At 36.2% G+C, this 18,037-nt stretch overlaps 1 protein-coding gene across 2 annotated transcripts in view; it reads right to left on the bottom strand.

The window, feature by feature from the left end:
* Positions 1 to 328: 328 nt before the first annotated feature.
* Fgf5 (fibroblast growth factor 5) overlaps positions 329 to 18,037 on the bottom strand; it is a 23,099-nt gene continuing 5,390 nt past the window's right edge. Inside the window, exons 2-3 of one of the 2 annotated variants that reach the window (XM_008843699.1) lie at positions 15,423 to 15,526; positions 329 to 853 (exon numbers count right to left, since the gene is read on the bottom strand). In XM_008843699.1, coding sequence (XP_008841921.1) covers positions 506 to 853; positions 15,423 to 15,526 — 452 coding nt within the window. In that variant the 3' untranslated portion in view covers positions 329 to 505. The remainder of the gene's footprint in view (positions 854 to 15,422; positions 15,527 to 18,037) is intronic. The other variant, XM_008843700.1, reaches the window with a different exon arrangement.

The raw sequence follows: 18,037 nt of genomic DNA, 5'->3' as shown, positions 1-18,037 counted from the left end.
TGTCATGTTAATTAAAATAATAAACGTAAGAAAATATGTTTGATGTAGAGGTACTTTAAAAATCAAAAGTTAATAAAATATTTTATCTTTGTCAAAATATTATTTGGGAAACAAAAATAAAAATGTACCATGTATGTTCTTTCAGACTGATCTGTAGAAGTCAGAAAAATACATAGTCCAGGTTTTTGAACTTTCTGAAAATGGAGAATTCTAAGCATCCTCTAATCATGAAACAAAAGGCTTCACATCTCAATGAGCTGAAGCAGCGTGCTCCCTGTATTGCTACAAACCGTTCCTGTATTGCTGGAATCAGTTCCGTTTCTATTACAAAAAAAAAAAAAAAAAAAAAAAAAAATCTTTGTTCCAGTCAAAATGAACAAATGGCCTGACTTCCAGACAGTGTGAGTGCAGTGGACGCTGTTTCCAAGCCTTCTTCGGATCTCTGAAGACACCTGTAGAAACTTGAGTGGTGGAAAAGCAGTTCCTCACAAGGCCAGAATGAGTGTCATCCAAAGCGGAACTTCAGCCTGTACTTCACTGTGCTGGGACTTCTGCGAGGTGGAGACAGGGGAACTTTGGGTTTCACAGGGCTAGGTGGCTTTTTCTTTTCCGGTACAGTGACTGTGAAAGAAAGTTCTGGTTGCTCCGACTGCTTGAATCTTGGCAGGAAGTGGGTAGATACATGCTGAGGTTTAACCCGTGGGCTGCAGCCTCGCTTTGCTTTCCCTCTTTTATTCAGGGCCACATACCACTCGCGCCCTGTCTTTTCAGTTCTGTATATTGCAGAAGCATAGGTATTATAGCTGTTTTCTTGAAATCGCTCCCTGAACTTGCAGTCATCAGTAAATTTGGCCTAAAGGGGGGATAAAAGAGGGAATTTAAGTTACGATAAGCATGTGATAAAATATGATTCTTACACCAAAAAGAAAAATCAAGAATTCTATGGATTCATGACCCTCCTACTCCCTTTTTATAAATGTTCCTGTTTATAAAGCTATGACTCTCTTTTATAAAGACACGTTCCTTTTAAAGTTCCTTTAGTGTTCATGTGTTCCTACATTCCTACTTTGTTTGTCTTTATAACACTGATTTTTATTTACTATGTATTTGATGATATAATGTCAATGTTTGTACAAATACCTGGAACTCTTAAATTTAAGTGTTAGGAAATCTCACTTTGATATAGTTAAATACTGTTACTCTTTTAAAGATACTTTGAAATGTGTAGCTAAAATTTTTGACATAAGATTTTTTTCCAAGTTTTAAAAAAAATGAATAGAACTATACTGTGAAGAAACATCTGTTCCATAAACCAGACATTTGTGTTTGCAGAGGGCCATGCTCCCACCATGGACACAGTTTGCAGAATCATACAATTCTTTCAAAACTAGGATACATTTTCAGTGTTTTCAGTGTAATCCTTGCTGCTAAAAGGAATGGCATATGGCTCTATTAATATTGCATGTACTAGAGTTCTTTAGGGAAGAATATCTTTTCACACATGTGGATCCTGATGCCAAGAAGAAAAGCCACCAGAGTCACTACAACAGTTTATCTATAGCTTTTGCACACCCACAGTTTAACCTTGAAATGCACAGAAAGGGGAGCAAATGAGCAGACATCCAGCATGGTGGAGCAAAATAAATGGAAACATAACCTTAGTGTTCAGAGAACACAGGGACAGCAGGGCGGAAGAAGATGCACAAGAGTGGAGGTGGTAGGGAAGAGCAGGAAGTCCTCGAAAACCCAACTTGAAGGGTGCTGGGATGACATGACTTTAGAAAAAGCACATTATTCTTCCCCAGTTTTTATTAAAATGAATTTCTTACAAATTAATATAGATTTGTCTCTATCTTTTGAACTATTTAAAAGGCTTTCCCAGTTCTTTTAATAATCCCAAAGCTATATTTTAAAATAAAAGTTTTTAAATCTCAGCTGCTTCTACTTCCATAAAAGGGCAATATTTCAAAAAGCATGGAGCATTTCATTAAACAGAATAGCAGATGGTGATTAACACAGAAACCTCCAACTGGCCAATGTGCCGAGAATAAGAGACTGCACAGTGATTATCTCTGAATTTGACACATCAAAATTCTACCTCCAAAGTCTCAGATATCATTGTGGAAGAAAGAGCAGAAAATTTTTAAGAGCCAAAGATGGTGGATGACCACAAGGAAATAGTTTTCCAAACAGCTGAGAACTTACTCATATGAACTCACAGCAATAATGATAGCATGTAAAAGCCCCATGTTAGCTCAAACCAGACAAAACCTCAGCATAAACATGCGAAAGTGGGTAAGAAACCTTAGCTTGTTGAACTATTGGTAACCAATGACGTCTAGAAAGGGGAGAGTCAATTTCTTTTAAAAGTCTGACTCTTAGGACTGGAGAGATGGCTCAGTGGTTAAGAGCACTGCCTGCTCTTGCAGAGACCCCGGGTTTGAGTCTCAGCACCCACATGGCAGCTAATAACCATCCCTAACTCCAGTTTCAGATGAATTTGATGCCCTCTTCTTACCTCCACAAGCATTGCATGACATGAGTGCACTTATATATATGCAGGCAATATACTCGTACACATAAAATAAAAATAATTTTTTAAAGAGTCTGATTCTTCGTAAGTTAACCATGCTCCAGTGGATGAATCTACGTGAAGATCACCTGGGGACACAAATGTTACTTTATAGGCCTTACTATATATATAAAACAGAGTACATAAAATTGGGCAGGAGGTAGTAAGGGGGTGCAGATAGGGAAGGGGCTCTAAGTACAATCAAATATATTGTTTGAAATTTCCAAAATTTCAGTAAAAAAGGAGAAAATACTAGCATGGGCTAGGGCTGCATATCAGTGCCAGAATATCTGCTTACTGTGTGTGAAGATCTGGGTCGAATATTTAGCATCACAACAACAAAAACCTTTTATTTAATATCAAAATGTTATTGAATAACATACACATATTTTGTCTTTTTTTACCTCTACAATTTCCAAGAAAATGAAGAGCATGCCTTCTTTCAAATAATGTGTCTGATAGGCATAAGTGTGCAGGTGTGCATACACACACATGCACACACACACGCACACACAAGCATCATAGCATATTTTAAAACTTGTATCAGTTCCATCTTAGAGTGAAAACCCACTTTCCAAACCCCTAAAATTATTCCATATAGAGATTTTCTTCCCACTTTCTGAAAGGTCCATGTTCTACAGTTCTTTTTTTAAAAGTTCATTTAAAGGCATGGCTGTTAGGCTGTGCCTCTTTCAGAGGTCACATAGAGCAGAAATGCAGAGCCCTAGAGATCCTACCACTGTACATAGCCTTTCAGCTGTTCCAAATCCTATTGAAAACAGGATTAAAAAGGAATCAGACTATTTGAGGTTTCATAATCAAATTCTAATTTTGTGTTTTGTCTGAAATTCTTCCTCATCTCTAATGTAGCAAAACTTTTTGAACAAATATTTAAATGATCTTTCTCATCAGCAAATCAAGTTTCTTCTTGAAGGACTGACTGCTTCTGTCAGTATTCCCACCTTTTTACAAGTGAGATGGTGACTCTAAAAAGATTGTCTCTGCATACGATATTATGATTGGACCATCTTGATAGCAGAGTCACCAGGAAGCACAGGCCTACCAAAATACATACCAAAATACATACATTTACCAAAATGCATACATGTATTATTAGAAAATCTTGAAAAATGTTTCCAGACTAATTTTCACATTACATTCTTCTTTAAATTATAAGAAGTTTTCTAAGGAAGTATATACTTTTTAGGAGTAGAAATGCATTATTTCCCTAGGGGAAAAAAGTAATGTTAGCATGTCGATTTTCCTATATCTAAGGATTGAAGTTAGGAGGTAAATCATATGCAAAATAAGCCATTGAATCAGGACTCAAGACCCATCATTGCATTTCCCTACCATTATCAGTCACTGGAGTAGGGAGGAATCCCTATCTTTGCTGGACATGGTGGCTTACACTGGTAATTTCAGCAGAGGCAGGAGGATTGCCAGGAGTTCAAGGCCAGCCTGGGCTATTATAGTGAGGCCTTATTTCAAAAGGTGAGGGAGAGTAGACCTTACTTATGATCTCTAGATAGGCTGATTAGACTCCAGTGGATGAATTTGTACTGAGGGAATCTGGGTACAAACGCTTGACTGGATAGGACTTAGCATGTATGGCAGAATGCATGAAGTCTGGGGGTGTGCTGGATAGCTTTGACACACCTGGGTAGAGGGATCCTCAATTGGTGAATTGGCTCCACCAGGCTGGCCTGTGGCCATGTCTGTGGAGCATCTTCTAGATTATTGAGTGATGTGGGAGGGCCCAGTCCACTGTGGGTGGCCCCACTCCTGGGAAGGTGGGCCTATGTTGTATGAGAAAGCAAAATGAGCATGGGTCAGGAGAGCAAGCTAGTAAGCAGCATTCCTCCATGGCCTGTGCTTCAGCCCCTGCCTCCAGGTTCCTGCCCTGAGTTCCTACCTTGGGCTGGATTAACTGTGACCTGGGAGATGTGAACCAAATAAACCCTTTCCTCCCCAAGTTGGTATTGGTCAGAGTGTTTTGTCACAGCAATGGAGAAACAAACTAGGATGGGGGAAGGACATGGATGGGGAAGGGGGATCTAAATTTGATTAAAAAGTGTTGTATGAAATGTGCAAAAGCTTAATAAAAGATTTTAAAAAGAAAAGAAAAATACCCTTATCTTTGTTCCAAATTTATGCTTTAATAAATGCTACAATGAATATTTACTGACTGTGTAGCCAAGTGCTATGCTACTTTCAGCTTTTACAGAACAAAATTAGGCACACAGGTCCTGCCAATCTTCAATGCCTTAAATTGTCTGTGTTTTTCTCTTTAATTTTACATGTGTCAAAACAAGTTACAGTCAAAAATCCCTAAGTTGAAACATAAAGTTAAATATTCAAATCGACTAATTCCTTGTAGTTTAGTATATTCCTAATTGTCAAAACAAGTGAAACTTGAGCAAATTAAATTACATTTGCTTCAATAGCTAAATTATACATGAAGAGAGGGAACACACTGCCAAAAGAACCAAGCATTTCTTACCATCAAAAGACTATGCTTTTAGCTACAGCCACCTAATTTTTAATAAAGGTGTCAAAAATCCTAGTCAATAAATGGTGCTACGAAAGTAGGTCTCCACCTGCAAAAGAGTGAAAATAGAACCACATCTCTCACCTGCATAAACATTCAAGGCCAGCCTGCTCTACATAGCAAGTTCCAGGCCAGTTGGGGCTACAGACCTTAACTGAAAATCTGAAGTCCCGAAACTACTAGAGGAAAACATAGGGAATATATTTCATCGTTTAGCTGTTGGCAAGAACTTTCTGAAAAAGACTCCAGTGGCACAGGAAATAGCCCAAGAATCGATAAATGGGACTACATGAAATTAAAACGTTTCTGCACTGCAAAGGAAACTATCAGCAGAGCAAAAACACGGCCTACAGAATGGGTAAATATTTGCCAGCTATGCCTCTAGACTATCTATATAAAGAACTAAAAAAAAAAAAAAAACGAAACACATAGAAAACAAAACTGTCAATCATGATTGGGCTTATGAAATGAACAGATAGTTCTTCAAAGAAAAAATACAATGGTGAGTATTTTAAAAAGAATTCAATAACCCTAGCCTTCAGAGAACTGCAAATTGAAAGTACTTTGAGATTCTATCTCATCCCAGTCAGAATAGCTAAGATCAAGAAATCAAATGACAACAGATGCTTGCGAGGGAGAAAGAGGAACTCTTATCTGCCAGTGGGGCTGTAAAGTAGTACAGCCATATGGAAATCAGTTCTGAAGTTTATCAAAAATTTGAAAGTAAAACTATTATATGACCAGGTGACACCACTCCTGGGTCTATAATCCAAATACTTTATATCCTACCACAGGGATATTGACACATCCATCTTTATTGCTGCATTATTCACAATAGCAAGAAAATGCAACCAGTTTAGATGTTTATCAGCAAATGAATGGATAATGAAAATGTGGTACACATACACAGTGGAATTTTATTCAGCTGTAAAGACTAATGAACTCATGAAACTTACAGAAAAAAAAATGGAGGGCACTGGAAAGTACTATATTAAATGAGGTAACTCATAAAAAGGCAAAAGTCACACGTTCTCTCTTATTTGTGGACCCTACTTTGCAGCGTTTCTATCTATGTATATATGTGGAGAGAGGGTAACTGTGGACATAGACTATGAAGCTGCAAAGGAGACAAGGAGCAGGGAAAAGATGTTAAAGGAGCTGAGTAAGGCGGTAAAATATATGAGACCTGAAAGCAGGTATGGGGCTGGTAGATGATTGCAAGGGGGAGGGAGTCTGGAGTATGGGAAAAGGAAGGAGGAGAATCGACAAAAAAAAAAACCCTGTTTGAAAATACTACAATGAAACTTAATACTTTGTATGCTGATTTAAAAGTAAACAGTGTTTTGATTATACTCATCTCTTCTCACAGCAATGAATCCATTTTAAACAATGGATGCTTTTACCCAGAAAAGAAGTCTCACAACAGATGGAAAATTTATTTGTTAATGCTATTATGTCTCATAATTATTAAAAAAAAAGAAGAAGAAAGAAAATAAGAATGTGAAAGATGTTAAAAGGATATGGGAATGGAGATATTTTCCAAAATAGGAAAAATGAGAAAGCCTAAGCAAGTGATGAAGGTCTGTTTAAAAGGTTTGTTATGATATATAAACAGTGAGACAAAAATAATATACAGATAATCTTAAAATGTCTATGGCCATAGTTTAGGCAACTAGTTTAAGGAACAAAACGTATATCTAAACAAAGTTTATCTGAGAATATTTGTTTTTTTATTTAATCCTTATCTACATAGCACATGATAATTAAAAGTACCAGACTGATGGAACTAACCTTATTGGATGTTTCACAGCCATACTTTAAGGCTTATACTAATGTGGTCAGAGGGACTTAAAGGACAGTTTTTGTCCTTTGCCCTCCAAGGTCGACTAAGTTACAGATGACTATGGAACATCTCTCAAAATGTCCTGTAACTGTGGTGATCAACTGTCCTCTTGTTCAGGGAGGACATGGAGACCCCACGAGATAGACTTGAACCAGTGTCCAGTCTATAAAGAGGAGGGTCAACCCAGAAGAAACATCTCATTCATGCTTCCAAGTGAAGTCAGACATGGTCCAGGAGGACCTTTGACTTATCTTCACATAGGTGGAACTGGCAAAAGAAAGGAGCCAGGGGCTCCTCCCAAGCCCATGTGACCCCTCAGGAACAGATCCTCAAATGACCTTAAGTGTGAAAATGAACTGATTTATTTGGGCCACCTGTATGGTATTGAACACCCAAAAGGAAAGTATAACCAAAGAGTAAAGTCATCAGTATATTTCTTTAAGAGATCAAAGAATTATACTTCTCAGACATTAGGCTTAAGTCTATATAAAAAGTTATTTATTTCTCATTGATGATTTTGTTCCTAACCAGAAAATGCTGCTCAGAGGAAAGACTTCAAGTCTTGGTCTCCAATACTGTAGTGCCTACCTGTAGCTAAGGGAGACAACCAGCTATTGTTCTAAAATGATGGATAAATTTGTTTTCTCCCCCTAGCTAGAAGCCTTTGAGAGGGAACTGACACTGATTCTAGCCACTCCAACAGCTGTCAATGTGCCTGAAAGCAAATCCTGAATCCATCACTCTAGAATTCAGCCTTGGAAGACAAAAGAAAAATGAGGAAGAACCCAATAGAGGGATGCTTTTGGAATTTTTTGTCAAGAAATTCCAGTGGACTCTCATATGGACATTTGAAAATTTCCCTGTTCTGACTTTTTTCTAGTTCCCTGTCTAGAACTTGTAATGCTAATTTAAAGATTATGTGTATACTATTTTTGTCTCATCCTTTACTTCTCCTTCACATCTCCTACTCACGATTCAAAGGCTTTCTTTTCCTCCTAGAGAGTAGAGTTATGCAATTTGGGAGTCTTTTAGATAGACACACTGAAGGGGTACTCCAATTGCCTCACCCTGCGTCCCCGTTCAGCATGGAAGAAGCCAGAGCGGTCTGCGTCCAGATTCCCTATTGGCAATTTGGGTAATCCCTTCAGAGTATGGTGTGATAAGAATAGGAGGTAGGAATTGGCTTGGCAGTTAGGGTAAAAAGACCCCAAAGAAAAGTAGCCAGTTTCTTGGCTAAAACTCACAGTGTCCTTGGGCCTCTTAACAACCTACTCCTGTTCCAAAGGTCAAAATTGTCAAAAATATTTGGGAGCTTTTTATCTAATCCTTCAAAGATCTTAGGGTTACCTCTTCAGAAAGGGGAATGTTAGAGTAGCCAAAAGCCCCATAAAATCAATAATAAGTCAAAGAAGAAGAAAGAGTACATCAGAAAAAGTGATGGGGAGATATGGGAGGAGTTGGAGGGGAGGGAGTGGGCATGGATTTGATCAAAACACCTTATATGTATGTATGAATTTCTCAATAAATTATTTATTTTTTAAAAATGGATGTTTTTAAAAGTCAAGCTCAGGTTGGATGTGGTGGTGCACAACTTTAGTCCCGGCACTTGGGAGGCAGTGACACGCACATCTCTGTGAGTTGGAGGATAGCCTGGTCTACATAGTGAGTTCCAGGCCAGCTACAGAGTGAGACTGTGTCTCAAAATAAATAAATAAAAGTCAAGCTCAAATCAGGTGAAGGTGGTCCATGACACACCCTATAGCGCCTGTGCTGGGAAGGCTGACGCAGAAAGAGATGTAGTTCAAGGCCAACTTGAGCTACACAGCAAGACCTAGTTGAAAAACAGAGACTCGGGGCTGGAGACCTGGCTCAGTGGTTAAGAGCACGCCTGCTCTTGCAGAGGACCCAGGTTTCATTCCTAGTATCCACATGGTGGCTAACAACTGTCCCTAACTCCAGTTCCAGGGGATCCAACACCCTCCTCTGATTTCCACAGGTATTCATGACACAGGTGCACTTACATACGTGCAGGCAACACACTCATACAAATAAACTAAAAATAATAAATAAAATATTTTTTAAAAAAACAAAGAGATTCATAGAAGTCTGATACTGTTGAAATGAAATTAAACAGAATCAATTAAACCAATACAAAGTTCTCTCCAAATCAGTATCATTTTAAAACATTCTCTAACATCTTTTAGCATAGTTTTGTTCTTATTTAATAAACACGTCTTATAACTATTGAGGATCTTGTCAGTGAATGAACTGGGGCTATGGAAATACCAATTCTCATAATGTACAACTATGGAAGAAAATATAGTTTATGAAAGAGATGTAAAGAGAAGTGAATTTGGATAGACAGCAGCCTAATCCATGGACTTTGTAAGGCATTTAAACAATTTTTTTATTTATTATTTTTATTTTATGTGTATGCTTGTATTGCCTGCATGTAGGTTAAGTGCACCTGTGTTGTGCAATGCCTGCAGAGGACAGAAGAGGCTGTTGGATCCCCTGGAACTGGAGTTACAGACAGTTGTTAGCTGCCATGTGGGTGCTGGGATTCGAACCCAGGTCTTCTGCATGAACAGTCAGTGTTCTTAACCGCTAAGCCATCTCTCCAGCCCCCATTTAACGTATTCTAATCATTTATTTTGTTTTTGTTGATTTGTTTCTTTCTCCTAAAACAATTGCATATTTAAGAAATAATTAACTTTGGGGGCTGGAGATGTCTTAGGAGTTAAGAGCACTGACTGCTCTTGCAGAGGACCCGGGTTCAATTCCCAGCATCCACATGGAACCTATGAACCATCCTTAACTCCAGTTCCAGGGGAATCTGAAGCCGTTTTCTGACCTCTGTGGCATTGCACAACATGGGTCCATTCACATACATGCAGGCAATATACTCATTCACATAAAATAAAAAAAATAATAAAATATTTTTTAAAAAAGAAATAATTAACTTTGGCCAAACAATTTAAATGCTATCTTAGACTATCATGAAGACAGGTATTGACAAAACTGCACTTTAGGCAATTTCCTTGCTGCATGTGCCCCTGCTGCTGGCTCTCCTACCTCCTTTCAGTGCTGCCTTGTGCTCATTCCTGCTCCTACCAGTGCTGCTGCCTGAGCCAGGGCCAGAAGCCTAGGCTATTTGTATGGCTGTGCCCTGGTGCAAGGTGATATGCAGTCAAAGGTGCTGCTTTTACTCTTTGCATGTAGGGGTCCCTGGTAGCCCTGTCATGGACCTGCTTGACACTGAATAGCTGTCCATTCTATGCCTCATTTCTTCCTACTAAGAAACCAAGGAAATATTTAGATTGGATTTAATAATAAAGAACCTGGTAACAGTGGTGATTATCAACCAGAAGAGCCTCCTCTTGTAGAAATTGCCTAAAATTGTTCAGAGAGCATATTCAAAATAGAAATACCTCTAGGCTTTGTCTCTAGAGTAAATGCAAGATGGGAGCTTGGATCCCAAGTTTTATGATACAGGTGAGGTAAAGACCATATAAGAAGTATGGCAGAAGGTAGCTTTCTTTCTGGTGTCCTTAATATCTCTACATAGCCTGGTTATTGAAGGTTCTTACATGACCAGTGATTTACCTACAATAATTAAGATACTATACAATAATTATATTACAATAATTATATTACAATAATTATATTACAATAATTACAATAATTAAGATACTATTATCTAACTTTAAATCAGAAAAGTAAAGATATGATCCACTTAAAGTCCCACATTTTTCAAGTACCAGGTTGAGTCTTTGGCTCAGATCTCATCTTCTGACCCTTGGACTAAGTCCTTTTCCATAACACTATGCAAATTAAGGCTCTTTCCTGGCTTTTATGAGGTCTGTTTACTCTGAAGTTCTTCCATGCTTAAATACTGATAAATAGTAAGTGCCATTCCCAAACCATCAGAGAAAAGTAACACTATCCCTTGCTTTAGGCAACTTGGATCTCTGAAGCAACAAGTTCATTCATATCGTCCAGAGTTCCTCAGTAAAGTAAACCATGTCCCCAGATCCACAGAACAAAAGATTAAGGGAAAAGAAAGGAATTGAAAACACAAAGACAGAGCCCCAAACTCATTTTGAGACCGCAAGTTACTGGAATTTTGATTATTTTTCATATAAATAGGAAGCTCTCATGGAGCAAAGGAAGTTTCTATGCAAATGCCTTGATATAGCCAAGGGTCTTGAATGGCAGGGTGGAGCTTACTAGGTTGTTTTTTTTTTTTTTTAATGATAAATATTGCTAAAGTTTCCATTTTCCATTTTAGTAACATGCTGAGCTTTAGAGAGTGCTGAGTACTCCTCATTCTGCCCTCAGTGCTGGAAGTCCAGTCCAGACTCTCCTTCTGGGCAAGCCAGCTGGCACCCTCTGATCTCAGGCAAGGAGGATGTTCTAGTCCTTGTGCAGAGCTGGTCAAGCACACATTCCAAGCCTGTTTCGTAAACTCTGCAATTAGCTTACCTTCTAAACATGATTCCCTAAAATCCCAAGACACAGAAAAGAATAATCCGACCACATGCTTTTCTCTGGCTCTTTAAGCCAACATGTTTCTCTCTGATATGTAACAAGTTATCATGCATACTTTATGAAAAGAATGAAGTACAGATGACAACCAACTTTCCCAAAATTTATATTTGGGGGGATATAAAATACCAAAATGGACAACAGGGCTCCAAAACAATTATATGATTATGGTAAATCCCTATCTCGAACAGTGTGACTTGAGAATCCTGCTTGCATTTGGGATCCTTGGCAAAAGATAAATCTAACAGCTAAGGGTACTGTATGCATAAAAAGTCTGGTACCAAGAAATAAAGGTCAATGGTGAGTAGGATTTAGGACTGATCTAAACAACTGAAGGGTCACAGCTGCCTGACCTCAAAAAATCAGAAAGAAAGAGATTGAAGATCATCAACCACCTGCCAGAGATCAAATTCAGGAAGATTTGCTCAAACAGTAATGAATGCTTTCCAGGCATTCCTACAAGTGAATATATATATGTGTGTATGTATATATTTTTTCATGTAAAACACAACCACTACCCCAGGCAGTTAATCTAATTTTCTTCCTTGTATCACTGATAAAAGCAAAGAATAGAAACACTAAATAAATTGACACAGCAAGTATGGAATGAAATTTGGCTGTGGGTGAGCTGGGTCCTCAGCCTCACAATCAAGGGCTTACGTGCAAAACATCTGGAAAAACCTATGAAAAATCCGGAAAGGCTCTCTAGAAGGCTTTCAGTAAGGAAGGAGCACAAACAGATGAGAGACAAATGGCACACTTGGTTTCAGAAAGTGCCTCTGTGTGGAATGTGTTGAGACAGAAAATAGAGGCCACATTGATGGCGCTGATGAATTCTGGTAGCCCTGTGATCAGTGATTATCTTCTATTCCCCATGATTCCTGACACATTTTGACAAGAACACCATATACCTCCAATCCATAAAGAGTCCTGAAAAAACCTGTACAGAAGGAATTTGGCTATCTTATTTGAAATATACCAGGTAAAGGGTTGGGGTGAGAACTGGGAGCTCAACATGTTTACACAGTTGAGGTTCAAGTAAAACTTCTCTTATGGAATTAACAAACTCGGCACAATTAAAACAGTACCAACATTGCTTCAATCTGACTGCTCTATGTTGCTGCTTCAGTTTGCCATCTTTGTGAATGTAAAAAAAAAAGAAGCATGTTATAGTAAATAAGGATTTCTATGAACCAAGCAGGTCTTTTCTGTTTGAAGTTTTATCTTGAGAGAGTTTCATAAACCAATATATTAGCACAAGGAATAACCAACATTTGATAACATCTGGGTGAAGTTCCATAGCAGACACGTCTTCTCTGTAGACTAAAATCAAGGACTGGATACATAGGGGGAAGGTTTGAGGGGAAGACTAGTATAAAAAAGTATGCTGAGTTAGAGAGAGAAAGAGAGGTTGTGTGTGTGTGAGAGAGAGAGAGAGAGAGAGAGAGAAGAGAATTTACAACTTTACACAACTAAGATTTCCCACTTTGTTAGCTTTTAGCATGCTATAAATTCTCTTAATGACATGCCACAGTATTCATTTTTCACATATGATGTGAAAATGTTGCTAAAGCAGGCACTTATTAATTCCTAGAAACACCTGAAAGCAATGTAATTTATTCACAAACACAGTATCTTCTTTTAAACTAACTTGAACCTACAAAGCATTAGAATGTTTAAACAGAAAATTTGAAGAGTATCTAGTTCTCTTATATCACTTAAATATATAACCTTATCTAATGAGATAATAAGAGTGAAAGAGCTTTTACAGAGCTGTGAAAGGACATCGCCCCTCCCTGGGAACTAATTTAAACTCTTAGAAAATCTATGTTGAAAACTGACAATTCTATGAATATTTCTCAGTGCAGGGGAATTACTTTCTCCCAAATTATCTGACTACTTTACAGTTATATGTCAACTTACTTTGTAAGGGGAACCTTAAAGGTATCCTTTAATGCCACTGCAAGATATTAATAAAAAAGCAGCTCACAAATTAAGTATCTAATGCTGAAATTGTGAGTTAGCTGCTTATTTGGGGGGAATAATATACTTTTGTAAAAATCAAAACCGAGTCAAATAAACACACTTTAAAATTATAAGAACATTTTGCTTCAACATATTTAACTATGAAGTGAAAACAGGGGAGAAACCAGCTGGGCATAAACCCAATAATTGCTATGATTAATATTATTTCTAAATTCAACTTCTTTAAAAATAAATTACTTCATAATTTAATTAGGTTTCCATCTAGAGAAAAAGTTCTAATAAAGGCTCAGATAAGCGAATATAGGTTTGGACCACAGGTTTTAAAAGAATCCACATAATCATGGAGCTTAATTTTTATCTACAATCCAGCTCAAAGTCATCAGGATGACTTTTCTATCAAAGAGCCCCAGTGAGTGACAAGAGCAAGACTCGCTTTGTACTGTTTAAAAAGGCATTATTCTGTGAAATAACTTTAGTCTGCCAAGATGAGAAAGAATAACAGATGCTGTTTTTACATTATCTGCATTATTTCCACCAGTCAGCCTTAGACATTTGGGTCAAATTTCTAGAAATTTGTTACTTGCATTTGACAGAGGAATCATGTATCTTAACCTCTCAGTGTGACCTTTCTAATTGGCATCCATTTATAATACTTGGCGTTCTGTGGCAATTATCTTCACAGCGGTCCAAGGCTCATCTATGTTTTTGCATGTGCTAGTGCATAAATCAGAATTTTCAAAGTTAAGATTGTTCATCCCATGACAAACACATAAAACACAATTTCTTTACATGCATTGTACCCTAAATTTGGAAAGTATTTTAATATTCGACAATTTTAAAATAGACAGATATAAAGTTATCGTTTTCTGACCTGGATGTAGATTTTTAACAATCAAATAAAATTATTTTTAACAAAATGAGATGTCTGATTTTTTTCCCACAGTGATACAGAATTTTTCCCTTAAAATAAACACACAAAAATATTATCTTCAATTGTTTAAAGTTAGCCATAATTTTATAAAAACTGCTATGGCTTGCTAGAGTGTAAGTGGTCCAGAAAATGAAATAGATAAGTTAATTGAAAATAATGACTAAAGAATTTGCCTAAATCTTTATATTTATCTTAATAGCTAAAATATTAGTAGTTTACTACACTTATAGTATATTTAATTTATTGTATATAATAATACACACTATTATTGAACACTTAAAAAGTACCAAATAATCCTCTAAGCATTTTATGCGTACTATCTCATTTAATCCTCAAATATCCACAACAATGGTTTCTGCTCTACTGTCCTTCAAAAGATGCAAAGGAAAAGAAATTGTGAAAGTCTTACATATAGAAATTAGTGCAGTACTTATTGAAATTTAAAGTTCCATGAAGTAAAAATATAAATTGTAAGTTTCAATTTCTTGTGTTCTTAATTTAAACTTCCTATATACTTTGAAAATTGGAAAATAAATGTTCAGCCATTCATTTGAGAAGAATTAAAAGTCTGACCTTAACAAATAATAGTAAGCTAAAGAAGAACTAACTAAAGTTATGGAAGACACAAACCATCACATAAACATATGAAGTTAAAATGCTGTGTAGGGTATCACCATAATGCCTCATCCCTGGGTCCCTCTAGGAAACAAACTGTGGCAGTCACTGTGCAAAGGCTATTTCCAAATACATTTACCAATTAAATTTTTATACATCCTATGTTTGCAAGAAAATGAAGTGTTTAAATAATTACTTGCAGACAAATATACAATTTTCTTGATTATATATGCACACAATATTTTTAACCAAAATAACTTTTTTAATCAAGTTGTCTATTCCATCCACTAATTTGGAAAAAAAGTCACTTCATTTTTTGGTTCCAAATGTAAAGCCTCCGTAACACTTTAAACAAACACAAAGTGGTTCTACTTACACTTGCATGGAGTTTTCCTTTTTTTGACATCGCTAAAAATTTGTTGCTGAAAACTCCTCGTATTCCTACAATCCCCTGAGACACAGCAAATATTTCCAAAATACCTAGGATGACAGAAATCCCAAAATAAAACACAAACTCTTCTATACATCATTGTGAAGAATTAAATTTCTACATAGATTGTTCCCTCATCTTTATTAACGTGATCAAATACAAGAATATTTAATGACTTTTTGTGATGTTCACTGTTATAAAAAATGGCTAACATTCAAGTGTTCATTCAAGATTCAGAAATTTGCTAGTGTTTCATCAGTAATTTTGTTTACTTGTAAATGATAAGTTGTTCCAGTAAACAATGCTTCAAGATAGAACCTTTTCAAATCCTTAAAAGACATTTCAAAATGTCTTTTCAAATAGTTCTAATCTGTTACTTTTCCATCAATTACTTTTAATATTAATTACCTTTAATATTAAAGTACATAGTCTATACTCAAACTTAGAAAAAAAACATTCAAAAGCCCAGAAAATTATATGGATTTCCATAAAGCAAATCCTTCTTTTTCACGATTTGAGTACTCTAAAGTAGCTCCTTTAAAAATTACAGTAAGATATGAAAACATTATAAATAATAGGATTATTGGTTAGTGAGGTGTTTAATGGATTGTGATCTTCCATTTTGAATCATTTTCTTTAAAAAGTAATGAAATATTTTATTGCATTATTGTTAATTTTTAATTCATAGTTAACATGTCACATCAATGTTCCTTCATCTTCTACAATAATTTCAAGGTCTGTGTCTGTTAAGAGAATTATTCACCACAGTTAGTGAGGATCTTAAGAAGATGAAATTCATAGTCTGCAGATAGCTGGAAAGCCTGCCTGTTAATCACAAAGTTATATATGATGTTGTACAAATATGGGTAAAGCACAGTATTCCTGTTGGTTAGTCATATGAAATTACAAGGAAGGTAAACAAATAATATAATTCACCAAAGCTAAGAAAGATACAGAAGGGTAGAAAGAAAAGGAGAGAAGGGGGATGAAGAAAATAACATCTCAGCTTTTCTGCATAGACTGTTTCAAGCACAAATACAAATTAGGATACCCAGGGGGAACTCTGCTACCCAGATTTCCTGAAATAGCAATCTCCCCATACAGTATTTGAAGTATATGCACAATTGCTCAATATCATAGAATGGAGTATAAGTCCATATAAATGAATAAATTCATTGGGCATTTGTACTACACAATGCAAGCTGAGCACCTATCACTGCAACAAGTATTGCTGTTTACTTGCTCAGTTTTGTTTCTTAAAATTACTTGGTTATAAAGTTCCTGGGGAAAGGGGAATGTCTGAAGGAAACTATTTTTTGCTACTGTTGCCATAAACATTCCTAGCCCAGAGTAGGTAAAACATTTGGAAAGAAAATGACAGGCACCAATTTAATGTTTCTTTTAAAGAAAAAAATTTTAAACTTTAATAACCATTTAGAATGAATTACTTTTGCTTATAGTAAGAGACTGTTAAAGAAATTAGCATCATATAATTGTATCCTTTGATGTTTCCAAAATGCAATTTATGTAGGTTTTACTATCAAAATTATTTGATTGGGATATACACACCCAAATGTTTAAAGACATTGTCATTTTGTCAGATGCTAACAAAGCACACAGTGTACTTTGTAAAGGTAAATACATTGCTTTTTAGGGAGTATAATACATATACATACATAGTGCATTTAACTTTTAAAGATTTAAAATATACTTCATATGTAGTGTATTTAAATTTACAAAACTAAATTATAAAAATGGAATATAATAATATCGTTACTAAAATACGACTGGTACATCCAATACAAAGTGCTAATTGTATTAGAATTACAGAATTATATTGAGAACATCAGAAGTGATTTCAGAGATCTAGCAGATTGAGAATGTACCTGTGAATACTGCAGAAACGTGGTCAGAAGCAAGGGGAAGAAAATGCTGGAAATTCTGTTTTGTGGAATGAGCCATAATATAGACAATAGGGCTGTCAGAGGAAGGCAATGCCTTTTCTTTTAATTTACTCATGGTTCTATATTGTTGGAGTGCTTGTTCTATTGAGAAGTCACTTGACTTTAAAAATACAAATTGGTTTTTCTATTAATGAAAAACATATGGCAGAATTAAAGAGAAAATTCTAATAAGTATGTTTTCAGTATGTTTTAAGATACTGATATTAATTAATGGGTTTTATAAATATTTACTTAAAAATACTACTGCTTTGTTTAAACTACTGCTCTCTGTCACACACTCTCTTTTAAAAAGAACCCTTTTAGGGGGCTGGGCAGATGGTTCAGCAGTTAAGGGCACTTGCTGCTCTTGCAGAGGACCCTTGTTCAATTCCCAGCACCCACATGGTAGCTCACAATCATCTGTAACTACAGTTTCATGGGACATCTGGCCTCTCTTGGCATCAGACAGGCAGATGTTACACATATATATACATACAGGCAAAACCACTCATATACATAAAATTTAAAAATGAACCTTAGTAGAAATTTTTAAAAGCGGAATCATTTTTGTCTTATTTCATTTGTACCTTAATTCATTGTGTATTCTCGCCTATATGT

The sequence above is a fragment of the Nannospalax galili genome, unplaced genomic scaffold (genome assembly GCF_000622305.1).
Source record: "Nannospalax galili isolate Female #2095 unplaced genomic scaffold, S.galili_v1.0 scaffold440, whole genome shotgun sequence".
NCBI classification, from domain to species: domain Eukaryota; kingdom Metazoa; phylum Chordata; class Mammalia; order Rodentia; family Spalacidae; genus Nannospalax; species Nannospalax galili.
The sequence above is the reverse complement of the archived record's forward strand: the minus strand, read 5'-3'. Positions and strand labels throughout refer to the sequence as shown.